Raw genomic sequence first — 23,660 nt, 5'->3', positions numbered from 1 at the left:
CTTCGGAAATGGTGAGGAGCGCACTTTCTCCAACGCGTTCTTTTCTGGGGCAGAGCCTTCCTTCTGAATAGACAGCTATCTTTGCTCAGAGCCCACTTGTTGTTAATGTCCTGTAAAGTCAATGTATGGGTCTGTATCTCCACCACTTTGGTCACAAATTGTGTGCGGGATGCTTTATTAGCTAAAATTGTGAATCAGTCCTCTCATATATCATTATGCTACTACCATGGTCTCCAAATCCAGTGTCGTGTTGCCAGGTAAGAATAAGTCTACAACCAAATAAAAGAGCAGGAGAGCAGAGGAGGGTTTCAAATGACTGTGACAGATCAGTTCCCTCCTCCACTAAGTAATTTTCCAAATCAGTCCAAGTGATGTCTATTCATCCCTCAGAAGGAGGCCATCGCCGATCAGAGGTTGTTTGGCAGGTGTGCATAATGGGTGACAAGAAGTCGGTGATATATTAATTAAGATATGTTGATGAGGTGAGCAGACACGGTTGGCAGAAATTACATTCCGAATACTGTTACGGGCAAATAAGAGTAATGGTTTATGGACAATAGGAACCATCTCAGAGATAAAGGCTAGATGTAGCAAGAGAAATCATTTTCTCTCCAGGAGAGAAACTTCAGAAAAACAAATTAGGGGCGCCTGGGTGGCTCTGTTGGTTAAGCATCTGCCTTCGGCGCAGGTCTTGATTCCTGGGTCCTGGGATCGAGTCCCACACTGGACTCCTTGCTCAACAGGGAGTCTGCTTCTCCCTCTGCCGGCAGCTCCCCCTGCTTGTGCTCTCTCTCTCTCTCTTTCTCTGACAAATAAATAAAATCTTAAAAAAAAGAAAAAAGAAAAATTAAGATCAGGACATGGCGTGGTGAATAACACAAAACAGAAATAGGTTATGAAAGAAACAAGGGATACCTCCAATACTCCTTGGATTTAGCTGTCAGGATAACTCACCATTAAATCAAATTGATAAATATTTGCCATGTGCTATGTCTTATGCTTAGGGATCCTAAAAATTGGTGTTCTAAAATACTTGGAATTTCCCAAATAGCTTTCTTGTTTTATCCTCATCTCAGTTTTTTCTTAAGCCAGTAGGTGTAGAAGACATACTCATACTCAATCTATTGTTTAATGGTTCAAATGAACAACAGGCAGCGGAGCTCATTAAATTTGTTCAAGTTTATCAGTGAATAAGCCCTTCATCTTACTCAATTTAAGAGTACACTTGATTTATAGCATGACTAGTCTTGAATGATCTTGATGGATAACTAGAAACAAATAGAGACACAAATAAATATCCCCAAATCATGACAGATTTCATAAAGGATGAAAGATTCCCATGAAGATTCCCATGGCTAATAGAATTGAAGCTATTAAAATAAGTGCTTTTGCATATATTTGATTTTTCTTTATGATCTAAGTGTTCGAAAGGTCAGAAAACTTCAAATTTTCCTCCAATTTAGAAAGTGTTATTAATAGAATATTGTTACAGTGCCACTGATTTACATACTTTGGGGATAGTTAACATTTTACATTTATCAGAGATTGCACTGAGACCTGATACGCATTTTCTATTTGTGGTGGGATGTTTTGTTATTAGGGTTTCCTATAGATTTGCATTCTTAGATTTTTGTCTCTCTTTTTCTTGTACATGAGCTTGGTTGACTGAATCCCAATATCAATTCTGAAAGCTTTTGTGCAAGTGCACATACAAGTGTGTGTGTGCTAGTGGGTGTGCAGTATGCACAGAGTGAGGTGTGTGTTTTCCTACCTCTTAATACTCACCAAAGGATATCGTTCTTGTTACCACAGAGTACACTAACACCAATAACACATACTGTGGTGATGGGGAAAATGTGCATGTTAGGTAACAAAATGCATTGTGATGCTTATAAGGGAAAATAATTATGTGTAGGGGAGGAGGAAACCAAGACTATTTTAAATCAAAATACCTCCTGTTCAGGGGTTCGGTCGGTTAAGCATCCGACTCTTGATTTCTGCTCAGGTCATGATCTCAGGGTTGTGAGATCGAGCCCTGCGTCAGGCTCCGTGCTGGGTGTGGAATCTGCTTAAGATTCTCTCTCTCTTTCTCCCTCTGCCCCTCACCCACCACTGCTCACACTTTCTCTCTCTCTCTAAAAAATAAAAATAAAATTTAAAAAACTCCTGTTCTATCAGGAGGCCTAGAAGAAAGGTGGGTTAGATGACCCAAGAGAGCGTGGGGATTTCTCCCAGCAGCATATGGAGGTCTGCAGTGCAGCATAATAGCTTGGTGACATGGAAAGAAAACAAGATAGTAACTGATTTCTGATTGTGTGACTCTACCACCACCCTGCCCGTTACCTTCCTCCTCTGAAAGCCATGGTCCCAAAGGTTTCTGTTTCTTCCAGATTATGCCTACTGTTTTCCCAATCTACCCACAAGCAGTGTTTTTCCCACTGGATACCTCAACAGTTGAGGTCCTCAGAGCTCCACCCTCCATCCCCACAGCCTCTGCCTTCCTCGTTACGGAGTAAATAAAACACTGGCTGTTTCAGGAGCCCCTTTGGCTCCTTCCTCATGTTCCACTTTCTCCAAAACCCAAAATGTTTGAGGATTCCACCTGAAATATACTCAGGTAAAGGGAACAAACTGTCCCTCACTGCCTTTGTCTTTTCCCAGCCTGTCTTGAGAACCTTTCTTATCTTTATTGACCAGAGATAGTCTGGTCAACTTCAGTTCACCAGGCATAGGGTAGTTAGAATTGGTTTCAAAAAACTATCGGAGGATTTTTGAGAAAGTTTGAGTACAAACTCCTTACTTGAAGTCATTGTCATAAAAGTGCATTGTTCTGTCCTTCCTAAGGTATGTTAGTGTTCTTACCAGGAATCTGGGTCACAATGGCAGCTATTTTCTTATGTATGCTTAAGTTTTAGTCACTGCCAATTCATGATGTAATCCTGTCTTAATAAGATCAATGATACCCTTTGTCAGGAATTTAATAAAATCCTAGAGTGCTTGGCTGGACCAAGTGGCTAAGATGGCATTTGAGTTCATAATGGCCCTCGTAGTCCTTAATTTAGTCAGAATATCTGCTATGTAGAGGATACTGATATTCTATAAGCAAAACCTGCTTAAAAACTTTGGAATACATATGGTTACTTCTGGTCTATTTTGTTCTTGATGATAATAAAAATATTTTTTTAAAAAAAAGAACCTTTCTTTTTTTTTTTTTTTTTTTTTTAAAGATTTTTATTTATTTGACAGAGAGAAAGACAGCCAGAGAGGGAACACAAGCAGGGGGAGTGGGAGAGGGAGAAGCAGGCTTCCCGCTGAGCGGAGAGCCCGATGCGGGGCTCGATCCCAGGACCCTGGGATCATGACCTGAGCCGAAGGCAGACGCTTAACGACTGAGCCACCCAGGCGCCCCTAAAAAAAAGAACCTTTCTTAATTAACCAATGTCAAAAAATCCTATCATTGTAGTAAGATAGTAAAAAGAAAGAGATATCATCAGGTGACCCCAAATGAAAACAAAATTGTTCAGTGTTATAAATCGGAGTGAAATTAGGTAATTACTGTTACTCTTCTGTAGCTTCGATTAATCAAAATAGACACACACAGACACCAAGACGTCTTGCAGTGAGAAACCATTCACTCTCCAATTGCAATTAGTGTAATAGTGCTGAATAGGCAGGTTAGAAAAAAAATCATAGGCCAATTAATTTATTCGGATTTTTCTACTTCTAGCTAGCCCTTTTGCAGAATGTTGATCTTAATGAATTGATAAAGCAGCATGCTAATTAGTTTTTGCTGAACCTGAAGTGGGGTTTTTTTGTTTTCTTTTTTTTTTTTTTTAAAGATTTTATTTATTTATTTGACAGAGAGTTAGCGAGAGCAGGAACACAAGCAGGGGGAGCGGGAGAGGGAGAAGCAGGCTTCCCACCAAGCAGGGAGCCCGATGCGGGGCTCCATCCCAGGACCCTGAACCTGAAGTTTTGAACTGAAGGAAGCTTCAACAAACATTTAGTGAGGGCCTGCTTACATAGAGAACTTGCCACAATGAGTGAGGACTTTCTCAAGGAACCGCCACTCAGAGAGCACTTACTGCACATCAGTTTGTGAGTTCTCTAGTGTGCATGGCTCATCGTCCCAAACAGATTATAAACTCAAGGGTGAGAGACACATTGCCCGTCTCTATATCCTGCATGGTTATGGTATTCAGTATACATTTGTAAAGGGAATTCATGAAAAGCAGAAAACCTATAAATGAAAGAAATATTGCAGAACAGGGGCGCCTGGGTGGCTCAGTTGTTAAGCGTCTGCCTTTGGCTCAGGTCATGATCCCGGGGTCCTGGGATCGAGCCCTGCATCGGGCTACCTGCTCCGCGGGTAGCCTGCTTCTCCCTCTCCTACTCCCCCCTCTCCTACTCCCCCTGCTTGTGTTCCCTCTCTTGCTGTCTCTCTCTCTGTCAAATAAATAAATGAATAAATCTTAAAAAAAAATATTGCAGAACAGTTAGTTATACTAAACTATGAAAATATCCTAAAAGAAGAAGGAAGGTGCAGATTTTCTGAAAATCAAGGGACTTCTCAGTACCAGAGCACTTTCTTTGGTCCAAACAAGGGTAGCTGTAAGGGCAGAAATATAACTCCCAAGTAAGAAAAGTAAAAAGTTCTGAAGGTTCTCCAAGAACACGCCCAGTCCTGACCTGACTCTCAGCCTCTTGGTAGCACAAAAGCCATTTGTCTCAGTCTGCTTGGGCTGTTACAACAAAATACGTAGACTGGGAGGCTTAAGCAACAAATGTTTCTGTCTCACAGTTCTGGAAGCTACAAGTCCAAGATCAAGGTGATGATTGATTTTACTCCCCAATGAGGGTCCTCTTCCTGGCTTGCAGACAACTGCCTTCTCTCTGTGTCCCCATAATGGGGTGGGGGGAGGAGTGCGGGAGCCTGTGAGCAGCTCTGTCTTTCTTCCTTTTCTTATAAGGACACTAATCCCCATCACAGAGCACCACCTTCATGACTTAATCTAAACCTAATTACTTCCCAAGGGCCTATCTCCAAATACCATCACATTGGGGGCTGAGGCTTCAGCATCTGAATTTTGGAGGGAAGCAAACATTCAGTCCATTACAACTATCCTAACACTTGTCTTGTCACAGGTGTTCACCACAACCTGCAAAACTAATTTCACCAACAGGAAAAGATAAGATTTGCTCTATGATCAACTTGGCTGATATGTACCAATTTCTTAAGGCCAGGGATATCTTTTTACTGAAATATATTACTTGTTTGTTTTAGGGAATTTTATTTAAATTTTTATAAGTGTTTTAAATTTTTATAAGAAAAACCCATTGCCTTTGCATATTTTCATATTATAAAACCAATAGAATGGGCTAATTTTATTTCTGGTAGCAACGTGAATTTTAAATTGTTACTTAGGCAGGGGGAGGGTGCAGGGAATAAATTGTTACTTACTGTTTGGGGGCAAGCTCATACAGTTCCCAAGAGAAAGAAAAGCCTATAAGATAATGGGAAATGGACAAATCAGCAATTCAAATCAAATGAAAACTTGGTTTGATTTCATTCATTTTGGAGACTCTCTTGGTGTTCCTGTTTTGATCAGATTCAGAGCTTTTAGCTTCAGTTCCAATTTTAACAGGTTCATTTGTGATTTTTTTTTTTTTTTTTTTGGAAAACCATAGCAGAATGATTATCTGGGTTCAGTTCAAGGTGCAGCAAACTGTTTTCAATTTTTCTAGCTTGCATGATTCAGAGGTTTAGTTCTGATCCAGGCTACATATACATGTGGCTGTATGTAGACACACCCATATATAAATCTCAAACCCAGTAAGGTTTAATTTGGTTTGGGGTGGGGAACCAAAAAAGAACTCAGTGAGCCTGCTTTCTGTTCCCAAGGGAGAGAAGGGGAGAATGTGAGGGAAGCCCTACCGCCAACTTGGGCACCTTAGCAGAGAGCACCACTATGGGCTCTGTACCAAGGACAGAATTCCCCAACCCACAATGTGGCAGGTGGAGCGGAACGCCTAATCCCCGCTTTGCCCTGATGTGGATGTGACTTTAAGAGCACAAAACACGGGGCGCCTGGGTGGCTCAGTTGGTTAAGCAACTGCCTTCGGCTCAGGTCATGATCCTGGAGTCCCGGGATCGAGTCCCACGTCGGGCTCCCTGCTCAGCGGGGGGTCTGCTTCTCCCTCTGACCCTCTTCCCTCTCATGCTCTCTGTCTCTCATTCTCTCTCTCAAATAAATAAATAAAATCTTTAAAAAAAAAAAAAAAAAGAGCACAAAACACGAACACAGAAGGGGTCACCTGGATGGCTCCCTCATACCAGGCAGGCATTCTAGCACTTGACAGCAACCAACATATACCGAAGTGTCTGAAGTCGCTACAAGAGAGCAGACATCCTCATCATGGCATCTCACCTAGCAACTAGGGTGCATAGGACCATTGCGAGGCTGAACTGGGGGGAAATGAGGAATGTCCTCTGTTCCTCACTCTTGTCCTCTCTTCCTCTGCTCTTCTCCCCGACCAGGGGGCACCCACTTCCTATCCCTGGCCTATATGTTCTCAACTTGTGGCCTCAACACCTGATACAAACCTGCCCCTGGTCTTCTTTGGTAATAAAGTATAAATCAGTCATTTGGGATGAGACAATTCCAAACTACTCCCTTCTGTAAGCCCTACTGAAAATCCTCTGGGACAAATGAACATTGCAGGGGCGCCCGGTTGGCTCAGTCGGTGGAGCATGTGACTCTTGATTTCAGGGTCCTCAGTTTAAGCCCCATGTTGGGTGCAGAGATTACTTAAAAAAAAAAATAAAATCTAGGGCACCTGGGTGGCTCAGTCTTTAAGCGTCTGCCTTCCACTCAGGTCATGATCCCAGGGTCCTGGGATCGAGCCCCGCATCGGGCTCCCCGCTCAGCGGGAGGCCTGCTTCTCCCTCTCCCACTCCCCCTGCTTGTGTTCCCTCTCTCGCTGTGTCTCTCTCTGTCAAATAAATAAATAAAATCTATAAATAAATAAATAAATAAAATCTAAAAAAAATAAAATCTTTTTAAAAAGTGAACATTGCATATAAATATGGTTAATGAATTACTTTTCAGAGGGAGATTTGCATTTCAACAAGTATGAAAAATTTGAAAAGATAAATTATTGCTAGACAAGTTTCAGGAATCAACCAACCAGAAAAGGGAAGACCTTAGGAGGCACTGAGTTTTCCTGGTGCTCCTGAAAAAGATTCATCTATTAGTATCTTCCTAAGCCTCCCAGGCAAAAATGCCAGCCCCAGATACTGGCTTTCAAAACCATCTCAATCACTGTTTCCAAAGGCAGGAAGCATCGATGCCCCTTCACACCTTGTTCTGATCTCCCCATCCCTACCCTACTTCTAGTGCAATGTCCACTTTCTCTGCACACCCCCACTCAGTATCCACTAAGCAACTTAGTAAAGTTCTGTCATATTCTCATCACTCCCCTCCCTAGATGCAAGTGTAATCCTGAAGGTATTGACATGTCTTCAACTCCAAGTCAAATCAGTCCCATTGGAAGATACATTCATTCTCTCCAATTCTCTTCCAAAATACACTAATAGTTAATGTGCCACCCTAAAAAGTAAGAAGAAATGTGAAAGAAAGTTAGATTGACGACAGATGCATGTAGTGGCCGCTAAGTAATAGTCAGTAAGCTTGTGTTTAGGGTCTTTTCTGTTCTAGGAAGAGACAAATATCCAAAAGATGGCTTGCTTTTGTGTATTTATTTCCACATTCTGATTTAAATGTGGAACGATTTCTAGATCTTAATTTCATTCCCTTAATATTTACTATGCTAGTGGAATTTTCCAAATTACAAAGAATTATAACTGCAGCCCTTCTGACTGATGCCTTTCTTTAAAATTTATGACTCAGTTTACGTCACAGATCCTTTCCCTCCAGGGATTATGCGAGGAGGCATGCTGGCCTGCTAGCCCTATGTTACTTGAAGTATACACACACACACACAAAGGAGCAAAAATAGCTAGAAATTGATTATGTTGATATTCTTAATAAAGACAGTATTTCCAATTTTGTGTGTCTAATTAGCCACAGCTCTTCAAGAATTGGTGCAAATGTCATGGGGTTTATAATGTTGGCATTTCATCTTCACAAAAATGCCATTTGATGGCATAAAACCAGAAAAAACTAATGGTCACAGCAGACAGCTTGTAGATTAAACAAAGGTCACAGTGTTTTAATGAACAGTGCTATTAATTAATGAGAAAACAATTAGAACATGAGCTGTTAGGCATTGTGAGTTTGTAAAAAAAAAAAAAATCAATCAGTCTGTACCCAAAACCATTTTCAGTAACTCAAAAATAAAGTAGCTGCAAGAACAGAATTTAAATCTTGAATTGTACAGCAAAGTCATCTATATTAATGAAATACCATCACAGTTCTCTGGTGGGAGATATAAAGATTCTTCCTTACTATCTAGAAAAGAGAGTTAGTGCTAGGTTAATGTTCTCAATAAATATTCTAGATAGAACCTAGGACTAGCTCTACCACAGCCTGTTGGGTTTCTTAATTTCTATATGCAATTTTCTTAGTCTTTAAGAAGAATAGGAAAGGTATTCTGTGTTTTACCAAAATTCTGTGAGTAAAAATGAGGAAATACTATAACTTCTTCAAGACAGTTGATAAAAATCATAAACATTGCCTTTTGTTCTATAGAGAGCTGTCAAAGCCAAGCTTTTAGAAGCTTCAGTAAAGAAGGACAGAACCATTGTTAATAACACCAGCTTTACATAACAGCTTCCCTCCAACTAGGTCAAGTACTCCAATAATTATTCGCTAATGTCTTCAGCAACCATTTGAGTAAATAATGGACATTTTATTGCAATTAAAAACAAGTGAGAGAAAATGAACTGATTTATCCTGAGGTATAGTAGCAAAGGCACCAGAACCTGTTGCATGGCTGGTCCAACAAAGATCAGAAGACCCATCCCTAATCTAAATCATTTCTACTGAGCATAACAGATGTTTTATTTTTAAGTCATTTGAAAATAAAATGAGGCTCCATCCAAAGGGTCATTTAGAGAGTACCATTAAACCAAAACACAGTAAGATCATATCTAGTATCTCAATTTGAAGAGGAACACATTTCCTCTTCTGAGTCTACCCATTGGTTAGATGATGGGTGATAGCTTTTTTTTTTCACTGAAAATTTTTTTTTGAAATAATTGTTGATTCACATTCAGTTATAAGAAATAAGACAGAGATATCCTACATACACTTTACCTAGTTTCCCCAAATGATAAAATTTTGGAAAACTATAGTATCACAAACAGGATAATAATATTGATACAATCCACAGATCTTATTCAGATTTTCCCAGTTTTCCTTGGGGTATTTGTATGTGGGTATTCAGTTCTATAAATTTATCACATGTATGTAGAGGGTCATGTCAAGACAAAATTCAAGACATCAAACAACTCCATCACCACAAGGACCTGTCAAGTTGTCCTTGAATAACTATACTCATATCCTCCTTTCCACCTCTCCCCCCATCCCTGACTTCTCGCAACCAGTAATCTTCTCTGCATTTCTAAATTTTTTTCATTTCAAAAACGTTATGTACTCAGCGTAATTCCCTAGAGATTCATCCAAGTTGCTATGTGTATCATAGTTCATTTATCTTTCTTGTTGAGTTGTAGTCCATGATGTGGATGTACCACAGCTTGATTAACCATTCACACGGTGTGGACATCTGAACTGTTTTCAGGTTTGGGTCATTACGAATAAATCCACTGTGAACATTCATGTACCAGTTTTTGTATAAACATAAGTTTTTTATTTCTCTGGCATGAATGCCCAAGAGTACAGTTGCTGAGTCTTATAGTAACTACATGTTTAATTTTACAGGAAACTATCAAATTGTTTTCTTCTAGAAACAATTTGTACTGTACCAGTAATGCATGAGTGATCCAGTTTCTCTGCATTCTCCCCACCATTTTGTGTGGATACAATTTTTTATTTTTGCCATTCTGATAGGTGTATAGTGTTATCTCATGTGGTTTTAATTTGCATTTCCCATATGACTAATGATGTTGAATATCTTTTCACATGCTTATTCATCAGCTCAGGTCATGATATCAGGGTCCTGAGATAGAGCCCCACATGGGGATCTGCGCTCTGCAGGGAGTCTGCTTCAGATTCTCTCTCCTTGTCCCTCCCCGTCTGTGTCTCCCCCCACTCGCATGCACACACACACTCTCTCTCTTTCTCTAAAATAAATAAATAAAGCAAGGAAGCCAGCAATTAAGCTTGCTGGGATTTTGATAAAAATTTCATTAACCTATAGATCAACTTATACAAAGTTGATATCTTTATTATGTTGAGTCTTCCAATTCATGAACATGGTATTTCCATTTATTTAGGTCTTTTCTGATTTCTGTCATCAAAAGTTTGTAATTTCCAGCATGCATATCCTCTACATGTTTTATTAAGTGTATAGCTAAACATTTTATTTTCTTTGGAGTGGTTATAAATAATATTGTGCTTTTAATTTTGGTTTCCACATCCTCATTGTTAGTATACAGAAATGTGATTGATTTTTGTATGTTGATCTTAAATCTTGCAACCTTACTGAACTCACTTATGAGTTCTAAGCATTTTTTGACGATGCCTTGCAATTTTCTCTGGAGACAATCATGTCATCTGCAAATAGAGACTGTTTTGTGTCTGTCTTTCCAGTGTGTATGCCTTTTATTTCTTTTATTTCTTTTACTTACCTTACTGCAGTGACTGTATTATTTAACTATGTTGAATAAGAGAGATGAAACTAACATCTTGCCTTGTTCTTGATTTTAGGGGAAAGCATTCAGTCTTCCACCATTAAGTATGACATTAGCTGTAGGTTTTTTTGTAGATGCTCTTTATCAAATTGAGATAATAAACCTCTATTCCTAACTTGCTGAGAGTTTTTACCATGAGTGGGAAAACTGGATATTCACATGCAGAAGAATGAAATTGGACCCTTTTCTCACAGCATACATAAAAATCAACTCAAAATTAATGAAAGACTTAAATGTAAGGCCTGAAGCTATAAAACTGCTAGAAGAAAACATAGAAAAAGAGCTTCTTGACATTAGTCTGTGCAGTGACTTTTCGGACACTACCCTCAAATCACAGACAACAAAAGCAAAAATAGACAGGTAGGATTGCATCAAACTAAAAAGCTTTTGTATAGCAAAGGAAATCATCAACAGAGTGCAGAGACAGCCTCCAGAATGGGAAGAAACATTTGCACACCAAACATCTGATAAGGAGTTAATATCCAAATATATAAGGAACTTCTATAACTGGATAGGAAAAAACAAAAACAAAAAAAAAAACACCCAAAAACCCAAATAACCTGATCTAAAAAAATGGGCAAAGGACCTGAATAGATATTTCTCAAAAGAAAACATGAAAATGGCCAACAGGTATATGAAAAGGCATTCAGCATCACTAATTGTCTGGGAAATGCTGATGATTAAAACCACAATGAGCTATTACTTAACACCTGTAAGAACAGCTATTATCAAATAGACAAAAGATAGCAAGTATTGGCAAAGATGTGGAGAAAATGGAGCCCTATACCTTGTTGGTGGGAATGTAAATTGGTGCAGCCACTATGGAAAACAGTATGGAGGTTCCTCCAAAAATTAAAAATAGAACTACCATATGATCCAGCAAGCCCACTTCTGGGCATATATATATATTCAGAGGAAATGAAGTCAGGATTTTGAAGAGATACCTGCATTCCCATATTAATTGCAGCATTATTCACAATAGCCATGATATGGAAACAACCTAAGTGTCCATTAGTGGACAGATGGATAAAGGAAATGTGGTATATACATATACGATGGAATATTATTCAGCCTTTAAAAAAAAAAGAAACCCTACCTCTTGCAATAACATGGATGAACTTGGAGGATATCATGCTAAGTAAAGTAAATCACACACAGAAAGACAAATACTGTGTCATCTCACTTATATGTGGAATCTAAGGAAGTCAAACTCATAAAAGCAGGTGATTGCCAGGAACTGGAGGGATAGGGGAAAAGGGGAGATGTTGGTCAAAGGATACAAAGTTTTAGTCATGCAAGATGAATAAGTTCTAGAGATCTAATACACAGCATGGTGACGAATCTATTCCCTACCTGTGAGATTTGGGATGCTCTCCCTTCTCTGACTCAATAGCATTTTGTTCCTTATAACTGAAATAAAGTGAATATTTTAGGAACCAATAGACAGAATTTGGTCAAAGTGGTTTTCATACCTTTGTTCCCTATCACATCCCCCACAGCCTGCAGCTCCAGGCCCGAAAGAAATGTCCCATAGTCATCTGCTGAATTCTCATCTCCATTGCTGCTTACCCAAGAAATTTTATCCCTTAGGCACGCCTGGGTGGCTCAGTTGGTTAAGTGTCCAACTCTTGGTTTCTGCTGAGGTCATGATCTCAGGGTCGTGATCTCAAGGTGGTGAGACCAATTCTGCAGCAGGCTCCACACTCAGCAGAATCTGCTTGAGACCCTCTCCTGCTCCCCCTGTTCCTCCCCCTGCTTGTGCGTGCACACTGTCTCTCTCTCAAATAAATAAATAAATCTTTAAAAAATAGTTTTAGCCCTTGTAGAGAACACCAAGTAACGGTCTAGTAAGGAGAGAATTCTGACCCTAGTATACTTTCCCCAAGGCAGAAATTGTGACCCTGTGGTAAAATCCAATTACAACTTCCTCTTGCTTTATTTGGAAATGAAGGATATTTCCCCCTAACACTTCAGGAAAAAAAAAAAGGCAGCAAGCAATATTCCTGAACAAGGGGCCCTGAGTAAAGAATTTGTAGGTGTAATCTGTCCTGCCTCAGTGCAACATAGAAATGGTACAGTGGTGGCCTGCCTCACTTCAGGATAATGGCCATGCATCTATTGGTGTCATCTGTTCCTATGAAGAAGAAAAACCATTGGATGATGTGCTAGTTGCTCAAGCTCTTGGGTGTCCCTTAGAATAAGACCTCTCACCAGTGGCGTGCTGAACTTCTTGGCACAAGTAGGAGTTAGAGGCAGGGATAAAAAAGTGGACCTGCCATGAAACTAGATTGGACACAGGCAGCTACATGGGCATCTTAGGCCATGTTTTCTCTGTGTGGAAAGGCGTGCTGGATTGAATACAGGTGGTCTGGCAACTTTGGCCACCTTAATGAATGAATAGACTCAACTACCTAGATAGAGACTCAAAAGCAAAGCAAAGCCAAAATAAAACGAAACCCTCACACCGTTAATGAGTTTATGTTGACCATAGTTTTGGTTATCTGGCCATAAAGTCATCTTTGGGGATTTATTCCATAGGTAGTTTTAAGTCCCTGTAAGTAAGCAGCGATGACATTGGAGATTTATTTTTCATCATGAGAAATATTTGTGGGTTACTTAGTGCAAAATAACAGGATAGAATGATCTATCTCTATTGGGCTCTGCAAAAGTGCAACATATTATCACATGTGCTAACTGAAGAGAGAGACATTTGCCTGAAACTTGCAACAAAAATGCCATTTTTCTAAATTTGATAACAGTTTTTATCTTGGGCTGTGGGGTGGGAGATTAGGATCTTTACTTTCTATGCTCTATATTTCTGTGATGTTTGAATGTTTTGATAAAGACCATGTATCCCTTTTATAATTAATTAATTATGATAAAAATCAATTAACACACATTGTTATGCGTTATAAATGCTAAGTCGACCCTTGTTTAAAGACCAGAAAGGGAATTATCTTTTAAAGTAAAATAAATTTCGATAAACTCAGTGCCTGTCCCTCTAAAGGGACAACAAGGTGACTATGACACGCTTGCCCCAGAGATGCTTTATTCTTACAATTCCATTTGGTTTCTCATTCTGTGACCTGCTACTTAGTGAGCCATGTGAGTTGGCCTTCCCCCAGGGTTCATTCACCACTACTCCTAAATAATCTCAGTCATTTTGCTGGAGCAAGTGTTACATTCTGGGTATCTCTCACCAAAAGACAGCATAAGAATTAACAAGCTTCAGATCTGGAAGATTCAGGGTCTCATTTCAGGCAAAGAATCTATGTGTCACACACACAATAATTCTTTTGAAACTTTCTGTCTTATAAGATTTTGACACCATAACAAAAGAACTCAGTAGACTTCCACATGTTTACTTCTTTTTCTCTAAGAACGACTCTTAAGGACATAAGGATTATATCCCTTCTTGCAGCAAAATGAAAGTCTGTTTTTTTGTAAAAGTGAAAGCTGTGTTTTCAGGGTCCCCTCCTTCATTTCAAATATTTCACATGTTTTACCGGGTAGCTGAAGTCAGTTACACTGTATATTCCAAACAAGGCAGAGCTGTAATTCAGCCTGCACATTTAGGATTAAAACTGACTCCTAAATTCGTACAGTGTTAGGGACTTGAATAGGAATAGCATTCCGTGCTGGGAAATGCAGACAATGTGAGGTTCATGTGTGCCCCCAGGGTTAGTTTGCTTTGAAGAAGAGGGGATGTGAACTCGGGGCACTAACAACTGTATTTTAGATGAAGTGCCTGAGTGTCCAGAAATGCCCAGGAGCTTCTCGCTGTGGTTTGCTCCGTAATGCCTCTCTCTAACATGTGTTATTTCATATTTTAGGAGTTCGTGATGATTGTCGTCTTTGGTTTGGAGTTCATCATTCGAATCTGGTCTGCAGGTTGCTGTTGTCGGTATAGAGGATGGCAAGGAAGACTGAGATTTGCGCGAAAGCCCTTCTGTGTTATAGGTGAATATCGAAGTCCTAGATATGGATTTATGGCACTACGTCCTTTTTTCTTGTCTCCTCTATTGGAATATTTAATCAATATTAAAAGATAACATTCCTGGAATATTTACCAGGGTCCAGGCACTTTTGTGTTTTAAAAGTGTTGACTCATTTAATCCTCACCATAATACTATGAGGTAAGTATTTTTTTTTAATCCCCACTTTACAAATGAGGAAACTGAGGCAAAGAGCCGTGAAGTAAGTTTCTGAAAGTCATACGTGTAGAAAGTGGTGGAGCTGGGAGTTTGAGCCAGACGGTCTGGCTCTAGAATATCCACTTGTGTCAAATTAAGTTATACAGAAATGTATGGCCCTGATGAAGCATACCGGTCACCATGCCTCAAGAATGATTACAAGTGGGGCGGCTCAGGTCACGATCTCAGGGTCCTGGGATCGAGCCCCGCATCGGGCTCCCTGCTCGGCGGGGAGCCTGCTTCCCTCTCCCTCTCCTGCTCCCCCTGCTTGTGCTCCCTTGTTCTCTCTGTCAAATAAATAAATAAAATCTTTAAAAAAAAAAAAAAAAAAGAATGATTACAAGTGTGGCTTCCTTTCTGCATGGGTACCTGTAGGCGGCCCCCGAGTGAATACCACTTCCCTGCGGCTCTCTGGCTGCTGCAGCTTCGGAGGGATTCCATCCCCTGGGGACCAGCCTGAAATTTTACATTTAATGACGATGCCATACAGCATTCTGGACTTAAGACCTGGCATCTCCCAGTAATATATTTAAAAGTCTACCGTAAAATTGAAAACCGACCCAATTCTATCTCAATTTTCAAATTAATTAATTATTTTTTTAAGGAAATTACGTACCTCATAGCCCTTTACCCCTAAATATTTCAGTGTGGATTTCCTAAGAATAAGGCTGTTCTATTACATGACCTTCCCTAAGCTGAACATTCATACGGTACTTCACCTAATGCGCTGATTGCATTCCAGTTGTATCAGTTGACCTAATACTGTCCTTCGCAGCACCGCTGAGCTGTCCTGTCACTCTAGTGTCCTCCCATCTAGAACCGCTCCTCAGGCTTTCTTTGTCTTGTAGGACATTAACATTTTTGAAGAATATAGCCTATCTTTTAAAAATAGAATGTTCTTCTTTTGGGGGAAAAAAAAAAAAACCTAGAGATAAAAGCTGTTGTTGTTGTTGTTGTTTTATAAAAGTTACATTTGGTTTTCTTGCTCATTTTTTTTCCGATTTCTTTGACAGTCATTCAAATCCAAATGTTGAAAGTTCTTGGTGAGGCTTACTTATTTCAACTACTTCTCATCTGAGGAAGTATGTTTTTATTTATGAGCTTGTCTAGACTATCTTCATCAACAGCCGGTTTTCCATTTCATTTGCGGTGTCAGGAATTGCCGATTAGTCTTCTTCGTTTCCTCCTTTCCCCCTGTGCCCTGTGATAATCACAGGGTGGACTTAAGAAGGACTTGGAGAAAGTGCTCATCCCTGGGCACTGTTGAGAAGAATCCTTCATTCCATCCTTGCTGTGTAGGGTGGAGCACTGTCCTGGGGATGGGAGAAAAGGTGGGCTCCCCACACACTCTCTGCCGCTGAGTTAATTTCAGCGTAGGCACGTTTCGAAAGTGTCACCGTTCATTCAACCAAACCTTACGGAGATGTGGCTGTGTGTGAAGCCCTGGAGCTACAATGGTGAATCTAGTAAAATTCTGAGTTAAGCCTATCTTGAAGTACTAATGCAGTCTGTTTGTCCAGCTGCCTGTTTTCTGTAAGAATAGGTTTTAGTCCTTTTTGGAAACCACTGTGCTAGGAGGAGAGAAGGTAGTTAACTCCCAGCCTTGCAGGTTCACCCAGCCCCAAGGCATATCAGTGAAGGCATTTGATTTTTCTCTCTGGAGACCGTTTTCTCTTTTTGAATTCTCTGCTCCAGAGACACCCTGAAGGACTTTAACCTCATGTGAAACTATTGCACAAGTACTTTCTGTCCTATAAGGGGCCCAAACAGAACAATTCACAAGGCAGATGGTTGGCCAAGATTCACTCAGCTTCTACAGGATGAGGTCGGTTCATGGATGACTGCAGGAATGTTCCATTTGAGATTTTAAAACCAATTAAAAATTGGCTTTGTTCCAATTCCAGTGGCAATGCCAACGTATTTCTGGCCTCCGAGCTAAAAAGACAGTTCTTTCGCAGAAGCCTGCTGCCTTTTGATAGCAGTTTTCAGCTATGGATACCTCCAGCACACCTTAGTCCCTTCATTGTTCTCTTCCTGTCTCAGATCCTTGTGGTCCTGGTAGAATATATGGTTCCAAAAATGATGTTAGGATATCTGTAATCTTCATCCCCTTTGGACCTATCGCGGTCCAGCTGAATTGATGTAATGGTGGAGCATGTTCAGATGGGGCTCTTCACTATGAAGTCAGTAAAATTTAAGCTACACCGAGGAACCAAATGTCATCTGCCTGAAGGCAGCAGGCTGTAGCAGGTGACTGTGGAAACCCATTCTAGGCCTGTTTAATAGGTCCATAAAAATGATTGATGCCAGTGGTACAATGATAGAGTGCAATGTAAAGTGAACCCTGTAATTCCCTTCTTCAACCTAATTGTGGCAAAATGAAAAAAAAGGGAAAGAGCGTGTCTCTCATCTATCTGTGAAGACTGTTCCGAGTTTGCAAATGTAGCTGATCTCTCAAGGCTCCCTGTATTTGTAAGATCTGATTACTCTGCACATGCCAAATACACACCCAAATGTTTTCAGCAATTTTGAGCATTCAGGAAAAGGATACAGAAAAGACAGTGGTAGCCTAGCTGTTCTTCGACGTGGGAAATGCTTTCTGTGGGCACATCCATGTTGTTCTTTCCAGCTGGAAACAGACCAAAGCTACTGCACTGGTCAGGTAGCGAGCCTCATATAGAATTGGAGTCCTCCTTTGTGGACACAAGCTGCTAGAGGCCCCACGGGCTAAGTCCCCAAGACTAGAACTCCCCGCTCCTGAACTACTTACCCTCTCTAGCCCTGCATTCTAGCCAGAACAAGGAGCATTTTAAATTACAAAATCATCATATACTTGTGTTTGGACAGCATATTTTAAACAACTTTAACTTAAGGGGAAAAAATTTATTCAGTTTTTTTTTTTTTTTAATTAGGTGCTTTCTTTCATTACTATATTGATTTATCTCTGCTTGGTTTTGGGAATTCGCTTTGAAAACTGGTAAAACTTTATCTTGAATTACAGAATTCTTCCTTATTACCTGTGAGTTCAATTTACATCTCTCCTTGAAGGCTCTTTTGAAGTGACATGTCTACAGCCATGGGCAATAATCACTGCATTAGCAATTTGGAGAGTCAAGTATATTTTGGGGTTGACGACCCAAGCTGCCCTTCACTTATCTGGACTGGCTGCTTTATGATTTCTCTACATTCCAACACCACTCACTGAATAACCTCAGCATCGAGAATGTGTGGAATAAACTCCAAGACTGATTTCATAGTCATTCTTTTTCTTAGCTTTCATTAATGACCTCCCTGAAAATTGCAAATAGTACCAAAGGCTGGTACATAGATCACGATAATGAGCCCTATGTGTCAGGAAGCCAACAAATTACTTCTAACAGTGGCTTTTTTGGATTCCCTGGTGACTCTTTCTAAAGATAGATATAACAGAACCATATTTCTCGGTCTTGCAGTGTGTGTCTCAGGGAAGCAGAAAAAATCAGCCTGTTATTAATCTTGGATCTGTATTTGATGCTAAATATAAGTTGATTTCTTCTTCCCATTTTAACGGTTTTCCTTCAGTGTAATCTTTCCATAAGAGGACAAAAGAGGCAAAGCGCAGCATAGATGTTTCCCCCATGAGTTGAGCATATATGCTTTTGACATGAGATAATAGTCACTCAGGAAAATGCCAGTGAGTGTATTTTTTTAATGAGAAAAAAATAACCAACTTCTGCTTTGGCTAAAACCAAATCGAAGCCCTTATTAAAACCAACCACACAGCCAAGGCCACTCTAATATATCTGTAAGTTCATCTTATTAAAAGGCAGTGAAGCCACTAATGTGTTCAGAAATTATATCAGAGATTCCCTGAACTGCCACTGGCTTCTAAAGTGAAGATTTGAAACATCATGTTTCCATTTCTCTGCCTTCCCCATCTTTTGTTCTAAGAGACATGGTCTTTTTTTTTTTTTTTTAAGATTTTATTTATTTATTTGAGAGAGAGAGAATGAGAGACAGAGAGCATGAGAGAGAAGAGGGTCGGAGGGAGAAGCAGACTCCCCACTGAGCAGGGAGCCCGATGTGGGATTCGATCCCGGGACTCCAGGATCATGACCTGAACCGAAGGCAGTCGCTTAACCAACTGAGCCACCCAGGCGCCCCAAGACATGCTCTTGAATCACATCATTTTCCTTATCTTCCAATCTCTCCTCTCGTTTAGTAGAAATTCTTTTCTCTCAGATGATTTTCTGAGGGTCATTTACTCTTCTGCTACCACTCTTTACTTCTAAGCGTTCAGACTTCTTCAGTGCTTATAGATTCCTTCCATGTGATTGGTTGGACTATCTGAGAATAATTAAACCCCGTTGGATTAATGGATCACAGAACACTAAAGTCACTTCCGTCCTTCTAGTTAATAGCTGATATTGAGACTTGCTATATGCTAGGTGCTGCTGTAAGCACTCTATAAATATTGCCTTATTTAATCCTACATAGGTATTATAATATCCTATTTCATAAATGATGAAGTAAGACTGGGCTTAAGAAAGTTGTTCAATGGGGGCTCCTGGGTGGCTCAGTCATTAAGTGTCTGCCTTCGGCTCAGGTCATGGTCCCAGGGTCCTGGGATCAAGCCCCACATCGGGCTCCCTGCTCAGCGGGGAGCCTGCTTCTCCCTCTCCCACTCCCCCTGCTTGTGTTCCCTCTCTCGCTGTCTCTCTCTCTGTCAAATAAATAAATAAAATCTTAAAAAAAAAAAAGAAACTTGTTCAATGTTAAGAATATAGTAGGTGAGGGGCGCCTGAGTGGTTCAGTTAAGCATCTGCCTTCAGCTGAGGTCATGATCCCAGGGTCCTGGGATCGAGCTTCCTAGGATTGAGTCCTGCGTCAGGCTCCCTGCTCAATGGGGAACCTGCTTCTCCCTCTCCTCCTGCTGCTCCCTCTGCTTGTGCTCTCTTGCTCACTCTCTCACTCTCTCAAATAAATAAATAAAATTTTAAGAAAAAAAAGAAATATAGTAGGTTAAAGAACCAAGATTCACCTAACTTTGTGTTCAACCATTCAATAGAATTCTGATGCTAACTACCTGGAATTAGCACACACCCCCACAGGTGAAGGACAGTCCCACAAGACACTCTCCCAACCCCTGACTTCAGAGGCCAGGCTACACTCACTTCTGCTAGGCTGACTACACATCTAGGGGTTCCCATAACCCTGCCCCACCTCAGGTTCAATAATTCACTAGAATGACTCCCAGAATTCAGGAAAGTGTTTTGCTTACTATTATCAATTTATTATAAAAGATACAACTCAAGAACAGCCAAGTGGAAGAGATGCATAAGGGTAAGGTACTTGAGGTAAAGGAAGGGCTAACATGGAGCTTTCATAACCTCTCAGTGCATGCCACCCTCCCAACACCTTGGCATGTTCACCAATCTGGAAGATCTCTGAACCCCATGGTTTAGAGATTTTCATGGAGATTCCATTACATAGACAAAATTAATTAAATCATTGGCTATTAGTCACTGAATTCAGTCTCTAGGCCCTGTTCCCTTCCCCAGTGTCTGGGGGTAGGGCTGAAAGTTCCAACTCTCTAATCATGCCTTGGTCTTTCTGGTAACCAGATATCATCCTGAAGTTGTCTAGGGACTCCCAGGTGCCAGTCATCTCATTAGCATAAAAAGATTACCACTTACCACTTACCACTCCAGGGATTCAAGGGTTTTAGGAAGTATGTGCCAGAAACCCAGGACAATGACCAGGTTACTGTTTCCCATTGTACCATACTACCCAACTGTAAGAAGATTGCCCTTATTGTTTATTCGTATTTTAAAATTAAATTTAATTGAAACTTAACAAACTTACAAAGAATCTGATACTTTCATGTTCATCATTAGTAATCCAAGACCTTTGAATGAGAAGCCAGACTTTACAAAATATTAATTGCAGTATCGGCCTTATATATCAGCCTTATTATGTCAACTAAATCAGGTTATCTATTGCAGCTTTCTAACCTAAAAAGGAAATGGGGCTCTAAAATAGACTCAGTTGCCTTGTATAAGATTGTTTACTTTCTTGAGCAATGTTATCATAAAGTTCTCTGGGTCTTTCCTAGTTGGAGATACCTCCAGAGAAGTGATATTACTCCCAGAAATGCCTTCTACTGTTTGTTAATGTTATAAACTATAGAGAGACTTGTCTAAACAGATAATTGTTGACTTAGTACAAAATTTGAACTTATAAAGTAGCTTGATTAGCTGATATGATATGACCATATAGACAATGCCCTTAGATGGAAATGAATAGCTAAAGATTATTTCCCACACCTTCTATAAATTTCACTAGGGCACTCTGATATATTGTACTAGTATTATTACTATCAAGTGTTATGTAAAAATATTCATTCACAGTATACTTATTATGTGCCAAACATGATCTTTGGTGCAAAGACATAAAGATGAATAAGACAAGGTACCTGCCTGTGAGTATGGTCTCCTGTGTCCTTTGAGAAGGACAAAACTGGTAGGAGGGAGACTAATTATGCTGATACAGAACAAAGGTGATAGAGGTAGAAGTAGTCTTGGTAAGAAGGGTATAGAATATCATGAATGATTATATAAGACAGAGAAGCAAAAGATACCCAAGGTTTTGTGCTTAGTCATCCAACAAACATTTATACAACATCCACCATGTCCAAGCATGCTTCCATATGCTGGGGAGGCTGTGTTGTACCAAGTGGGCAAGGGCCTCCTTGTAGAGCCATATTCCAGTGAATGGAGAAAAATAATATACAAACATATTTTTTAAAAACAAGCCTATGTCAACTAGAGATAATTGCAGTGAAAAAAATAAAACAGAGAGATGAGGGGCTTCTTTAGACTAGGTGGCCCAAGAGAGTCTTTCTAAGGAGTGGACACTCAAGTTGACCTGAATATTAAAAAGGAACCGTTCATGAGATTTAGGCACAGATTTTTACAGGCCAGGGGATAGTAATTGTAAATATTCTTGTGACCCAACAGCTTATATAAGAAGGAGACATAAGGTCATTTTGGCTGGAGTTCCATGAGCAGGGCAGAGTAGTAAGAAATGATGGAGGGACCGTCACACCCTGAGGACCATGTAAGCCATCTGAGGGCATATAATAGTTGCCTGATGCAGGACAGCTTCTTGAGATGGGCCCCTAGCAAGCGCCCAATAGCTTGCTGACAGGCCTAATGGTGAATATTTGGGTTTAAAAAAAAGAAAAAAATTTGGTCAGGCAACGAAAAGTATGGCTATATAAGGCTCAAGGTTTTTTAGTACCTGTTTGAACTTCCTATCATTCCTTCTTAAATTATTACTTATTCAGAAGAATATAAATCTATTCCCTCTGACTTTTCCATGCATCAATACATATCTACCCTTAGAAACATGAAATTTCAAAATTAAAAGAAAATGTGTTATCTTCTGTGAGCACCTGGAATTAGGAGCGTGTCATGGAAAGTCATTTACAGCCCCACTGGTAACCATCACCAATGAGCAGTTCCCAAAGGGCCTGCTTACCAAAGGACTCTGTGGCATACTCTTAGTTATGATGGTTGCAATGCAGATTTATGTCATTAAAGATTATTTATTTCCTTTGAGACATTGTCCGTTTTTGCCTTGAGATGTTATCTGAAGACGTATGATCAATAAGAAGCATTAAACTCTCACTATGGGGTAAATTTTCAAAGTGGTGCTTGGAATTTGCCAGTATGAGTCCCATTAACTTCAGAGGAAGTCCTGCAGTTAAAACCACTGCATATGGCTTTGAAAATGTTCTACAGTACGTCTTCGTGGTGCTGCTGCTTTTTTTTTTTTTAATAAATACCACAGAGCGACTCAGTGCACAGCTGATTGCAGTATTTAAGAACGTGGATAATGTACTGTGCAGTAGGAGGCTTTTAAATTTAGATTTTAAAGCTTTATTCCTATTAAGAGTCACAACAATATAAATGCATCTTTAATTCTTCAAAGAGTACCTTTCTATAAAGGAATTTGGAGCTCAATTAGAATATAGAACTCATAAAGCAGCACCGTGTTCCTCTGAGACATTGTTTATCTCCCTCCACAGACAGAAAAAACTGAGGCTCCGGGAAGTGGGGGTGCTTTGTGCTCAGCCCTTAAGTTAGCTGTGAAGCTAGGAATAGAACGCCAGCTTCCCCACGGCTCACTGCTCTAAAACACTGCCTCTTGCAAGAGTCAAATTTAATTACACTATAATCCGTTTAATCTACACGTGGAAGGATAATGAAGGAGCAGGAAAAATGAATTCATTAACAGGTTGGTGAGAGACCATGTTATATAGATGAGCAACTTTCTTTTCAGGTCCATATTTTCAGCATATTCTGGTTGGTGTCTGATACCAGGAAAGATGAGCCTCGTTCTACTGGCCACAGTTAACAGAGGACTCCTTGATTTCTCTTACTTTGAAACATAAGTAAGGATTCCACTTGAAAATGCTGCAGAACCATCTTTTTTGTCAGGAATAAAACGTAAGGATTTTTTTTTTAAATAAAAAGAGAGAAAAATCGTGCGTAATTCCCCTCTACGCTCCTTCTGGGTTAAAAGCAAGAACCACATTGAGTTAAACGCACAACTTACAGCCTCCCTTGAAACAAAAGGGAGTGATGAGT

At 40.0% G+C, this 23,660-nt stretch overlaps 1 protein-coding gene across 4 annotated transcripts in view; it reads left to right on the top strand.

Moving 5' to 3' along the window:
* The window catches only part of KCNQ5 (potassium voltage-gated channel subfamily Q member 5), a 501,939-nt gene that overhangs the window by 355,479 nt on the left and 122,800 nt on the right, over positions 1-23,660 (top strand). For all 4 annotated transcript variants that reach the window (XM_036101214.2, XM_036101205.2, XM_078055100.1 and 1 more), the window contains one exon: positions 14,668-14,794. In XM_036101214.2, the coding sequence (XP_035957107.1) occupies positions 14,668-14,794 (127 nt within the window). The remainder of the gene's footprint in view (positions 1-14,667; positions 14,795-23,660) is intronic.

The sequence above is a fragment of the Halichoerus grypus genome, chromosome 9 (genome assembly GCF_964656455.1).
Source record: "Halichoerus grypus chromosome 9, mHalGry1.hap1.1, whole genome shotgun sequence".
In the NCBI taxonomy this organism is placed as follows: Eukaryota; Metazoa; Chordata; class Mammalia; order Carnivora; family Phocidae; genus Halichoerus; species Halichoerus grypus.
The sequence above is the reverse complement of the archived record's forward strand: the minus strand, read 5'-3'. Positions and strand labels throughout refer to the sequence as shown.